The sequence below is a fragment of the Carassius carassius genome, chromosome 46 (assembly GCF_963082965.1).
Source record: "Carassius carassius chromosome 46, fCarCar2.1, whole genome shotgun sequence".
Classification (NCBI taxonomy): Eukaryota; Metazoa; Chordata; class Actinopteri; order Cypriniformes; family Cyprinidae; genus Carassius; species Carassius carassius.
Genome location: NC_081800.1, coordinates 8,716,584 through 8,729,976, shown reverse-complemented (window position 1 = coordinate 8,729,976; position 13,393 = coordinate 8,716,584). Strand labels below are relative to the sequence as shown.

At 35.7% G+C, this 13,393-nt stretch overlaps 1 protein-coding gene and 1 long non-coding RNA gene across 2 annotated transcripts; both read left to right on the top strand.

Moving 5' to 3' along the window:
- Positions 1-4,943: 4,943 nt before the first annotated feature.
- Positions 4,944-6,582, top strand: LOC132128942 (uncharacterized). Its single transcript, XR_009428420.1, has 3 exons — positions 4,944-5,177; positions 5,857-5,945; positions 6,489-6,582. It is a non-coding gene; the product is annotated as an uncharacterized LOC132128942 (long non-coding RNA).
- A 477-nt stretch (positions 6,583-7,059) lies between these two features.
- Positions 7,060-9,169, top strand: LOC132128993 (uncharacterized). The gene is made up of 6 exons (XM_059540405.1): positions 7,060-7,147; positions 7,238-7,349; positions 7,436-7,659; positions 7,744-7,915; positions 8,054-8,181; positions 8,852-9,169. The coding sequence occupies exons 1-6, from the start codon at positions 7,082-7,084 to the stop codon at positions 9,167-9,169; spliced, it is 1,020 nt and encodes a 339-aa protein (XP_059396388.1). The 5' UTR covers positions 7,060-7,081.
- The last annotated feature ends 4,224 nt before the right edge of the window (positions 9,170-13,393 follow it).

Sequence of the window (13,393 nt, the reverse complement as noted above, 5' to 3'; positions counted from 1 at the left end):
TATTCATTCATAACACAGAGACTGATATATTTCAAACGATTATTTCTTTTAATTTTGATGATTATAACTGACAACTAAGGAAAATCCCAAATTCAGTATCTCAGAAAATTAGAATATAACTTAAGACCAATACAAAGAAAGGATTTTTAGAAATCCTTTAGGCCAACTAAAAAGTATGAAAATTAAAAGTATGAGCATGTACAGCATTCAATACTTAGTTGGGACTCCTCTTGCCTGAATTACTGCAGCAATGCGGTGTGGCATGGAGTAGATCAGTCTGTGGCACTGCTCAAGTATTATGAGAGCCCAGGTTGCTCTGATAGTGGCCTTCAGCTCTTCTTCATTCTTGGGTCTGGTATATCTTATCTTCCTCTACACAATTCCCCATAGATTTTCTATGGGGTTAAGGTCAGGCAAGTTTGCTGGCCAATTAAGAACAGGGATACCATGGTCCTTAAACCAGGCACTGGTAGCTTTGGCACTGTGTGCAGTTGCCAAGTCCTGTTGGAAAATGAAATCTGCATCTCCATAAAGTTGGTCAGCAGCAGGAAGCATGAAGTGCTCTAAAACTTACTGGTATACAGCTGCGTTGACTTTGGAACTCAGAAAACCCAGTGGACCAACACCAGCAGATGACATGGCACGGCAAACCATTACTGACTGTGGAAACTTTACACTGGACCTCAAGCAACGTGGATTGTGTGTCTCTCCTCTCTTCCTCCAGACTCTGGGACCCTGATATCCAAAGGAAATGCAAAATTTACTTTCATCAGAGAACATAAGTTTAGACCACTCAGCAGCAATCCAGTCCTTTTTGTCTTTAGACACTTCTGATGCTGTCTGTTGTTCAAGCGTGGCTTGACACAAGGAATGCGACAGCTGAAACCCATGTCTTGCATACGTCTGTACGTAGTGGTTCTTGAAGCACTGACTCCAGCTGCAGTCCACTATTTGTGGATCTCCCCCACTTTTTTGAATGGGTTTTGTTTCACAATCCTCTCCAGGGTGCGGTTATCCCTATTGCTTGTACACTTTTTTCTACCACATATTTTCCTTCCCTTCGCCTCTCTATTAATGTGCTTGGACACAGAGCTCTGTGATCAGCCAGCCTCTTTTGCAATGACCTTTTGTGTCTTGCCCTCCTTGTGCAAGGTGTCAATGGTCATCTTTTGGACAACTGTCAGGTCAGCAGTCTTCCCCATGATTGTGTAGCCTACAGAACTAGACTGAGAGACCATTTAAAGGCCTTTGCAGGTGTTTTGAGTTAATTAGCTGATTAGAGTGTGGCATCAGGTGTCTTCAATATTGAACCTTTTCACAATATTCTAATTTTCTGAGATACTGTATTTAGGATTTTCCTTAGATCTCAGTTATAAACATCAAAATTAAAAGAAATAAACGTTTAAAATATATCAGTCTGTGTGTAATGAATGAATATAATTATATGAACAGCACCTGTATACCATCTAAAGAACTTTCATTGCTTGCAAGGTGTGTAAAAAGAAAGCACCAAGGTTAAGGAAACTTGTGAACACATTTACCATCCACTGTGAATTGATGCTGTGAAAGCTCTATAGGAGCATCAGGTACAGGAGGTTACGTTTACCACACATAAAGCTGTAGTTAAAATGTTTTAGGAAGTACCTCAGTAGGTGATTCTGAATCAATGCACAGTGAACCTCTCTTGGGTCAATTCACTGTTTTCATTCGTCAAACATAAACATAGACTCTAACCCTGACCCTAACACCATTAGATTCAGACACAGCGGCTCTCAAATCTTTAATAAAGAATGAAATCAGCTTGCAAATAAAAACACCGGGGCTTTGCTGAAGACAAGGTTTGATCTACTAATTATTCCAGAGAGCAGCGATGCCGACACAGACTGTACAAGAAGGTGGAGGACACATGCTATGGAGTTTTTATTAATAATGAACACATAGTTCACAGGGAGGTAAAATATGACAGGTGTCATATTTCAAAATTCCTGAGTTGCTTTGTTAATAAACAGAGGACTTTTAAGAGAACTACTCTCAAACAAAACTGTCAAGTTGTCAAGCTCAGTGAGAAAAACTTGTGACTACTATAATTTTTTACACAGCTGCAAAATATGGTTGCCAGTCCTGTTTTAGAGTCCTTAATGTGGTTAGGTTGACACACAGATTGGTTATAAACATTTTATTATTTTTAACTAAACTGCCTTTCCTAAATGTTTAGGACTTACATCCACATTTTCGGTAATGTGTGGCAGATGAACTTATGCCTTAATTGGAGTCATTAAATAAATGTGTATGTTGTAATAAGATTTACCAGTGTTATGAAGGTTCCATTTATTTATTTTTATTTTTTTATATTTACTTTAGTGATTATGGTTACAGATGATATTTACTGCAATCATTAAACAGAATAATTTATATGATACTGCAAGATGTCACACTGCCAAATATGATAGTGGATCAGCATGATTGTATCTGAACTTTATGTAATTTATGCTGATTACTGTGAATTTTAAAGATGTGTCTTCACATTAATTATTTCAATTTTTTTCAACTGATATTATTCGCTAATAATTGTCAACAAAGAAACTTGAGCTAAAGGTCTCCATCAGTGGAGATCCACATCATTAATCCAAAACACCATTTATGTAAAAATGTTTTAAATTTAATACCAAACATTTGAATGCACCTTTAATAATGCGTTAGAATAAATGTATATGATTATATTTCATTCAAAGCCAATGGACACAAATGTTGAGGTCTCTAAATAGTGATAAATGCAAAATCAATGATGGTGACAGTTGTGGTAACAAAAATTACGACAGACTGTATCCAAAGATAAAAATAAAAAAATAAATAAAATAGATGAAAAAGGAGAAATGCAATAGGCTGCATTGCTATTAGCTTGCTGTGAAAGACGAAATAACATATTTTGAAAAATGTCTCTTTGTCCACACAATGACAGTCAATGGGGACAATTTTAATTGTTTTGCATTCCAGTGAACTTCATTTACAGACCAAAACATTTTTTTTCTTTATTCTTCAAAATATCTTCTTTTTTGCTCTCTCTGTCATGTAGTTTTGGACATCATAAGAGTGGGGAAATCAGAACAATGTCCATTTTTCAGTATGTATTTCAATATGTATAGCATCTTAAAATGCTCACAAGGTTTTGGAACAGAGCCAGTGTGACATTTAAGAGTGTCCTACAGAAACATTCATGTTCTTTAGGGACCTTAGTCCCTCTGTTCCTTTGCTTGTCCTGTTCTCACATTAGACTGAAAATTTTTCTTACTAGGAAGGCAATTATGTAAAGATGTCTGTTAGAAGTCATTACTTCCTGGTACAACACTTTTAGATAGTTACTGTGCAATTGCACAAGTCAGCAAGCCAATCAAATGTGGAATCAGCAGGAACAAGGAAACTCTCATCCATGAAAGAAATAATGAGAGCTGAACGATGTTAATAAGCTTACAAAGCACGACTGGGTAATGGAGAGAGAACCTCTACTATCACTGTGTTTATTTCTCATTCAGTATTCATGAGGTACTACACAATATGGACAGGCACATACTATGCATCTTTTACTGCTTTTGGATATACTAAAGGCTAAATGAAAACAGAAAGATATGTTTTGTTTAAACAGGCCTCATTTTTCAGAATATAAACTTAAATGTGCAGTCAGTAATGTTTTAACCATTAAAAAATAAATACATGATTGAATAGTGAAACATTATAAAATTATTTGTATTATTTTACATTTTAGTATTTTCTGTTTTCAATTAAGTAAAAGTTTTAGTAATTTTGTTTTGTGTTCTTGTCATCTAGGTTTTACTTCTTTATTTGTGTATTTCTGTGTAGTTGTAGTCCTTCAAATAAATAAAAAAAGGAATGCTGAAAAAAAATTCCATAGTTATAGTAAAAAAAAAAAAAAAAAAAAGAATTCTGTCTTCTAGGAAAATAAATAAATAATTCTGGGCTAACCATGCCATATAACCAGACCTTGACTCCTTGAATACGCTGCACACCAGCACAGTCCACCTACTATATTTGTAAATATTTGACAATTTTATAGATTGTTGTATGCAGTAGGGATGCACCAAAACTCGTTTTTCCAGAACGAGTAGGCTACAACACATATACGTATATATTTTTTGGTCTTGGCTGTGAAATATATATATATATATATATATATATACACACTCACTGGCCACTTTATTAGATACACCTATATTGGGTTGGACCCCCTTTTGCCTTCAGAACTGCCTTAACCCTCTGAGGCCTAAGGGGGTTTTTGGGGCCTGGAGAAGTTTTGACATGCCTTGACTTTTGTGCTTTTTTCAGTTGCTTATAAACATATATATGGCTAAAGTCTGAAAACACTGTATTCAGTACAAACTGGGCTACAATAACATGTAAATAGCATATATGTACATGATTGTGTTTTGGAGAAAACAACGTTTATGCGGTTAGTAAAAAACTAAAATTTTGAAGTCACTGAAATAAGGTCATAAAATACATACAGAACATTTATTCACAAGACTGTCAAACTTGGAGCTTGTAGCCTAGAATTTTTGCTTCAAAATGATGTGAAAATCATATTTTTTACTCACTCACAGAAAACAATGTATTGATTTAAATTTTCTAAGACACTTTTTGTTGGTAAAAGTCATATGCGAGTAGGCGTCAACTATCATGAATATCATTGTGATTTACACCTGAGAAGACAAAGGCCTGCATAATGAGCTGCATAATGAGCCTTTTGGTCAGCTGTGTGTCACTGAGAGGGAGGAGTTACAAGAAAGAATGTGAGCACAAAATAAATGTATATATTTCTATGTTTGTAGTTTATTTGGAATATATTTAATTATCCCACAAAATAACTTGAGATTTACTTGCAGGTGCAGTTAAGTTTATTAGGAACAATCAAAGCTGCACAGTAAAAAATGGGGTGTTAATTTCTCAGAGTAAAGTTATTTTAATCCAGAAAGAGTATTTTCAACATTTTGGGGAGTAAAGTTGCTCTATCGGTGGAGTTAAAAGTGAGTGTAAAAATCTGCAGAAACGCAGTGACAATTTCAACTCTACAGCAGTGATGAATACCCGCCATTCTGCTGTGCTTATCATTCGTTTGGCACGCATTTCGGTGGAGGAAGATTGAGAAGGAGCAACTCTATTGCTAGGTGAGTATCCTGTGCTATCCACACCAAAACGCAATTTTTTTTTACTTTACATAATTTTAAAAGTGTGCTGATATTAGTTAAGGTCATATTACAAGTTATAGCAATCCGTATCGGTAACGTAACTGTGTTTCTTTATGTGTTGCAATATTTTCACGAATGAAGTTTGTCAGAATGATTTATGCTTAAAATAACGTTAACTCGGTCACTATAACAACAAAAGATTTAATACAGTTAATAGCTATTCTTAGCTAACGTATTTTTTAGCTTCCCAGGCAACGTATCTAGGTTTATATATAGCGTTACTGGTAATGTTAGCATGCTTCTGATAGTTAATGTTAGTCTCATTAAACGATAACTTAGATCACTGATTGCGTGACGTGTTTGTTTAACATGGCTTAACAATTTTAAACTGGTTACGGTTTGAACTAAAATAGCTAATGTGCTAGCTAACTTTGGCCTTTGGCACAGTTATTTGGTAGCTAATGGGATACTAGCCTAATTTGCTGCAGAAAATATAGATTACGTTATATTCAACCAGCACAACTTTGTCTTCAGTCGCCATTTGTAACTGCAGTGTAACATCTAAGTAATGCATAGTGCATGAGAGAAATTAATAGGTAACTCTTTGTTGAACCAGCCCTAAATTATGATTTTGAATATATATTTTCTTTGTTAACAGGGGCAAAATGCTGTTGCGTGTTCAATTCGGGGAAGAGCAGAAATACGTGAAGGTGTCTGAGCTGACATTCGATGCTTTCTTGAAAGAAGGTGGGTAACTTACCTTAGGTTAAAGCTATAGCCTATATATCATGCAATGACAAAATAATACAGCTTTAACCAATTATGTCATAATATCTAGTTAGGTCATTAATCAATTGTGTTGTGCTTTATATTTTCATTTGCATATAATTGGCTGCAGATACTTGTCTTGCTTCATTTAGGGAATACATGAGGCAAACTTAAATATGAACTTGGTTACTTGTGAGAAGGGAATGCATGGTTTTTTATTACAATTTTTTTAAACAGTGTGTCTAAAATTCAACGTACCAGAAAGCAGGCAGCCAGACATTAAGGTGTATGACCAGTCAGACACAGAAGTTGACACAGAGGTTTTTGAAGAAATAGTGTAGGAGTCACCTGGAACTCTGAGAATCATGCTGGGCAATGGAGGACTTGGTATTCATCCAGACAATTCACAAATTAGTTTATTTAGTTTAAAGGCTGAAATGAGAACATTTATTGTCTTAAAAAAACCGATAACATTTTCTTGTAATATGTTTCTATATTTTGTACCAATTTCATAATGAACAGGTGCCTCTCAATCATCATCATGCTCGGGTACATCTGATGACACCTTCATCCTGAATTTCACAATGTGTGACCCTGTTGAAGAAGAAGCTGCTGCTGAAGGAAGCCAGCCTAAAAGGCCATGCCACATAAACTATGAGGCAAAAGCGCTAAGTGGTGGAAATCGCTAAGTCAAAGTTGCTTATATTGTTAAGTCCAATCTGAATGTTGTTTCACCATGGGAAGTGTTCTTTAGATAACATTTTTTTCCATCATTATTATATATGGTTTTACAATAACGGAAAGCACATTTTATTCCATCTATAGTTGATTGAAAAAATCTTAACATTAAAGCCTGGTGGTGAACACATTATGCATGAGTATGGAAAAACCAAATCCCTGACCGATGCCACCAGGAGACAGATGATAAACATACTTGCTGCTGAGATGACAGAAACACATGGGTAAGCATTAAGCATATAGCTGGGCTGTAAATAAACATTATTATTATTTTACAAATGTTAATTATGTAAATTGTGTTGTGCAATGTAATTTGAGTGTAATGTTAAATTTGAATTCATATGCTAGGACATCCCCCCCCCAAAAGTGTCAGAGTGATGTATGCACAGGGGATAGTAGCTTTGTTTCCCTATCTAGAAGACCCATACTCACAACATGGATATGTAAGTTAATGGGTTATTGCTAAATTATGCACATATTCACTCTTTGAAATGTTAATAGTACTCCTTTATAATTTATTTATAATTACTTAGGAACATTACTACGATCCAGAGAGTGGTTCAGGATACCTTGCATGGAGATTGAAGACAATACAAAGAAAAACAGCAGAGGAAAGGGGTGCCTCAGTCAGCAAATCTCCTAAAGGTATGTTTACTGATAAGTGACGTGATTATATTGGTGACCTGTGAATTGTACAGAAATGAGTTTTTAACATTTTATTTTGTCTTAAGTTGGTGGGCCAGGTCGTGTTCGTCAGCCCTTCACCTTTGACAGAGAGCCATCTGATGAGGATGTGGAAGCAGCTATTGCCGTTTTGAGACACTCTGCTGATGAAAAGACTGTCCGTGAGAAGATGAAAATGACCTTCATATATCGGCAAGCAATGGTCAACGATGAAGCCAAATCATCAGATGTCTTCTCGGTCTTCCCACGATTTCTGGACACACCAGGACTGGTATGACATCTTAATTCACAACATCACCAAAATATCCAATGTAGCATTAGGTATCACTCATCACCTCTGTGTGTTACATTGCAGATAGAACAAGATTTCAGATTTCTGTTTGGTGAGGCCACGGCCAACAAATTCTTAGAGAAGTGGCCAACCACTTTTAAAGCAAAAGTAATAAAGGAGAGCCATGGACTTGTACCCACCACAGAACTCTTGGATTTGATGTGCAATGCTAAGTCAGCTGCTGAAGTTGAGAATGGTATGAATGGAACTGTTTTACTTGTTATTGTGGGTTATGTAGGTGTGTAGTGTACATTTTTGTAATGGTGCAAGTTTATCATTTTGAATGCTATGCTATGGCATAATGTTAACCAGGTTTTTATTTACTTATTTGTAGGCTGGGACAGTGACATGTCGGCCATCTTGCTGCTGCTACATCTGCTGCCACCATCTGCACAAGGTAGAAAGAGGCCGGGAAAGCTTTCTGCGTATCAAGCTGTAGATCAGCTCATCAGATTTCAAAAGGTATGCCTAAAGGGTTAGTTCACTTATAATTTTTATTTATTTTTTTGCTAATAATTAACTAACCCCCATGTCATCCAAGAGGTCCATGTCTTTCTTTCTTCAGTCAAAAATAAATGTATGACTTTGAGGAAAACATTCCAGGATTTTTCTCCATATAATGAACTTCAATGGTGACCAACGGTTTGAGGGTTCAAATGAGGGTTCAAAGTCTGTCTCAATGTTGCTTCAAATTCTCGATATGATCCCAGCAGAGAAATAAGGTTCTTATCTAAATAAAAATACCACAATTGAATGTGTTGTAGAATCTCAAGATGCGCCACGCAATACGTCATGATGTCGGAAAGGTCAAATTTTGGTTAAAAAGTATATTATTTTTAATTATAAGCCGATCGTTTCTCTATATAAGACCCTTATTTCTCTGCAGGGATTGTCGAGTCTTTGAAGCTACATTGAGACAGACTTTGAACCCTCATTTGAACCCTCAAACCGTCTTGGATGACACGGGGGTGAATAATTATCAGCAAAAACATTTTTCAAAGTGAATGAATTCTTTAACAGTTGTTTAAAATATATCTTCCATCACCTCAATCTTGTGGACAGTTTGTAGTGATCTGATCTATTGTCAGAAGTTAGTCACCAAAACAATTCTGTTGAATGTATTTTGTTGTAGGTTGGAACCTGTGTGCAGCAGCATCTAGACAACATCACCCAAAGCAGTCAGCCCTACCTTCTCGCCCAGGGATCCACACAGAGCACCATTCACTCCTACTTCATTGTGGTTGACAAGCATGCACTTCCATGCAAGGCAACAGGTTCAGTTGGAGCTTTTGACGAACTCTTTAAAGCCCATTACGTCTTTGGTACGTCATACAGTTCTTCCCTGAGCAGCTTTTTCACATTTGTGCAAACAACCATCTATAACATCGACATGGGGGAAACAAAGGAGACCCCTAGAGTTGCAGAATTGCGGGCAAGGATGGTGCGTTAGTTGAGATAGAGCTATGAAGTGTTTTCTTTGCAAAAGTGACCATGGAAGTCCAAACAACCTTGTTAAGCACTTTAAGGTAATTCATGGGCTATGTACAGGCAGGACTCTTTTTTTGAAGTGTGGACAAGAAGGATGCTCACGTTCTTTTGGTAGTTTTTCTGGTTTAAGAAAACATCTTAATAAGTGCCATGGAAGCAGTTTAGTTGATTCTGTAGAATATGATCTTTCATATCCTCAAAGTACCGTCAATACAAGTAATGTTTCTCATGTTGAAGAGTCGACTGAATATTTAGAGGCTGAGTCACAGTTATCTTCCCCATACATTGTAAATAGTTGTTCAGCTGTAATTTCTGATCTAAAGGCAGCAGGTGTTGGTCAAAGTACACTGAATTCTGTAGTGATTTCCATGGAAGAGATTGTTCAAGATATCCATCAGCATGCTAAAGAGACAGTGATAAAGCATGTATTTAGTAATGAAAGAGAAACGGAAATGTGCAAAAAAGTTGAGGCGTGTTTTGAGGGGTTAGAGAATCCTTTCACAATTCTAAATTCGGAATACAAGCGATCAAAATTTATGACTGACAAGTGGGAAATAGTAGAACCAGTTGAATGTGTGATTGGTTCAAGATTTGACACAAGATGAAATAAAAAGACTGGAACATATGATCAGGTAGTAGTTCAAGATAAATTCATGTATATTCCAATTTTATCTACACTGCAGTCAATATTTAAAAGTCAGTATGTTGCAGAAATGTTGCAAAGCTCAGCTACCAGCGACTCTAGACTGAGAGATATTTGTGATGAATCTTTTTTTAAAAGTCACCCCCTGTTCTCAACTGAGAAGCAGACAATACAGATCCAGATGTTCTATGATGACTTTGAGGTCGCCAACCCTCTGGGTCCTAAGCGAGGTATTCATAAATTGGGTGGAGTATATTTTACTTTAAGAAACTTCTCTCCAAAATGGAATTCTTTCTTGGCTAACATACACCTGTGCACCTTATTTCGTACTCAAGATGTTAAACGGTATGGTTTTAATGAAATTTTTGCTCCCATTGTTCGAGACATTAAACTGTTAGAGAGTGATGGTATTGAGATTCCATTATTCAATGGTTGTGTTCGTGGCACTGTAGTACAGGTTACAGGTGATAATTTGGGTTTGCATAGTTTGTTTGGTCTGGTGGAGTCTTTCAGTGCAAGGTACTGTTGCAGGTTCTGTTTAGCAGAAAAGGAGGACTTTCAGACAGAATTCTCTGAAGATTCTTCCAAAGTAGTTTTGCGCACCAAAGATATACACACTGCTCACTGTCAAGAAATGGCTTGTAATCCATCCCTTCCATATGTTTTTGGTGTGAAAAGGTCATGCATATTAAATTCATTGGAGTATTTTCACACGACAGAGAATTTCTCAGTTGATGTGATGCATGATGTGTTAGAAGGGGTGGGCCAGTACGAATTGAAGTTATTATTTCTGTATTTGAAGGAAAAACATGTTACATCAGCAGAAATAAATTCAAGAATACAAAGTTTTGATTACGGTTTCATGGAGAGAAACAACAGGCCTGTAGCTGTTAATTTAGGTGAAGGATCTAATGATCTGGGACTGAATGCAGTTCAGTCCTGGTGCTTACTTCGGAATGTTCCTCTTATCTTTGGAGATTTAGTAACTTCTATTGACCAACACTGGGGCCTGCTTCTTTTACTGCTTCAAATAATAAACATTATATTCTCGCCCATGTTATCTCAAGGTTTATGTGTATATTTAAAACATTTAATTGTGGATCACCACACACTGTTTAAGAAGTTGTATCCTCAGAAAAAACTTTTACCAAAGCACCATTTTCTTATCCACTATCCCCGCTGCATCCAGAAAATTGGGCCTGTCCTGCATAGTTGGTGTATGAGGTATGAGGGCAAGCATAATTTTTTTCAAAAAACAGCTTAAATCATTTAAAAATATTACTAAAACACTGGCAAAAAAGCATCAGAATTATATGGCATATAGTTGGCGAAGTTCAAAAACTTTTAGTCGGTTAGACATTGGTCCAGGAAAAATGGTGTCTTTAAATATGGTAAAAGGAGGTTCTGAAATTGCTATGGCAATGCAAGTGCCCAGTAGCATTCAGGTTATGAAGGTTAATTGGGCTAAACATAATGGGTTTGTTTATCGCCCAAACTTGGTTATCTGTGGCAAAGTTGAATCTGAAGTGCCCGTGTTTTATCAGATTGAGTCAGTTCTGATAAGGTGTGAAAAACTGTTGCTACTCACAGTGCCTTTAGGTACAGTTACTTTTCAAGAACATTTCCATGCATATGAGGTGATCAGAGCAAAGCAGGATTTTTTTTTTTTTTCATGTCGACAACCTGCATTACCCTAGGCCTTTTGACATACAAATGTCATATGGAGGGAATGACACAACTCTCCTTGTCGTGCCATATTGCTTTCTCTGGTAAACATTTTGTGATGTTATACATATTTCTGTCAGAGACAAGGCAATGGGTTTGCAATGTAAATTCAATGACATTGAAATGCTTTATTTTTTCACAATAAATTGTGAGTCCTGTGATCTACTGTTGTTGTGCTTTGTGTTTTTATTGGGATAGTAGTTGATATATATATATAATTCATTAACACTGCATCTTATGATTTATATATATTTTTAAACACTGTAGAGAAATGAAAAGTAAATATTACACTTAGAAAGTGTCATTTTTAAAAAAGTAAAAATGTAGATAAATAACTCTATACTGTGTAATTATATTACTCTTAACAGTGTGATTAAACTACAGTGTTAAATAATTTTACACATTTCATTGTTATTTTTTACACAATATTGAGTAGAATTAACTCTAAAATTTTGACACTGACCAAAGAGTAAATTTTACACTGATTTTGAGTGGGACCAAATGTTATCTGAAACGGAGTCAAATTCAACTCTTTAGGAGTTAAATTAACACTTCTGTTTTTACTGTGTGACTTTCAAAGCTGAATTTTTAGCATCATTAATCCAGTCACATGATCCTTCAGAAATCATGCTAATTTTCTGATTGTCTACTCAAAAAACATTTATTAGTAGAAGTAATAGCAGTATTAATGTTGAAAAGAGCTGAGAATATTTATTTCATTTTTTTTTGATAAATTGAAATAACAGCATTGTTTGTAAATAAAATAAAAAGTTAACTAAATAAAAGTTTTAATTTCTGTATATACTGACTTCAAGCTTTTGAATGGTATAGTGTATATTGTTAAACTTGGAGTAACACTGGAGTAATGATGCTGAAAATTTAGCTTTGATCACAGGAATAAATTAAATTTTTAAATATATTAAACTAGAAAGCAGTTATTTTAAATATTACAAATATTTCACAATATTACTGCTTTAGCAAGCTGCTATTGACTTATTGTTTCATGATGAAATATATAAATGAACATCACATTACTAGCATTTCCAAAGTGTATATTGGTTACATAGTTTCTTGTTTATAGTGTTCCTGTAGCTCAATTGGTAGAGCACTGCGCTATCAAGTGCAATGTTGGGGGTTCGATTACCCGGGAACACATGATATGTAAAAATTGATAGCCTGAATGCACTGTAAGTCACTTTGGATAAATGCATAAATGTAAATATGCTCTCAAATAAACAAAATGATAAACTACATTATTAACATTATTGGGATGGTCACTGATACTAGTAGTACAGTAGAACATTTAGATGATGTGAATGAAACTTAATAATGTTTCACTTAATTATACATTTAGGCAGGAATTATAGTTTGGAAAAAGTCTAACTAGTTATGTAAAAACAAATACAAGTATTTAACCTGGGACTATAGGCAAGTCCCAAATTGGCACAGTATGAGGACAAGCCAGATTTAATCTCCAAGCTGCCCGCAGAAACTTAATGACTAAGTCGTTTTTTGTGATGAAGCAGAACTCCAACAACCTTGAGGAGTACTTTCTTACATCCCAGAGGTTTATCTAAATACTGAGTCTCAGTCACTGAATTAACAAGACAAGAACCTTCACAAGCTGGTTGGGAGTTGACCTCATGAAGAATCTGCAGGTGCCTTCCTTTATAGACACTACATGGCTTCTTAGTGAAGTGGTGTATATGCCTACAGTGCCAGCAGCAGTGATTTGATTGAATCCTATCTGTAATATGCTGTTTATTGAAGGACTTGAAGATTGGGTATTGACAGAGTTAATGGTCGGTTTTGTCACAA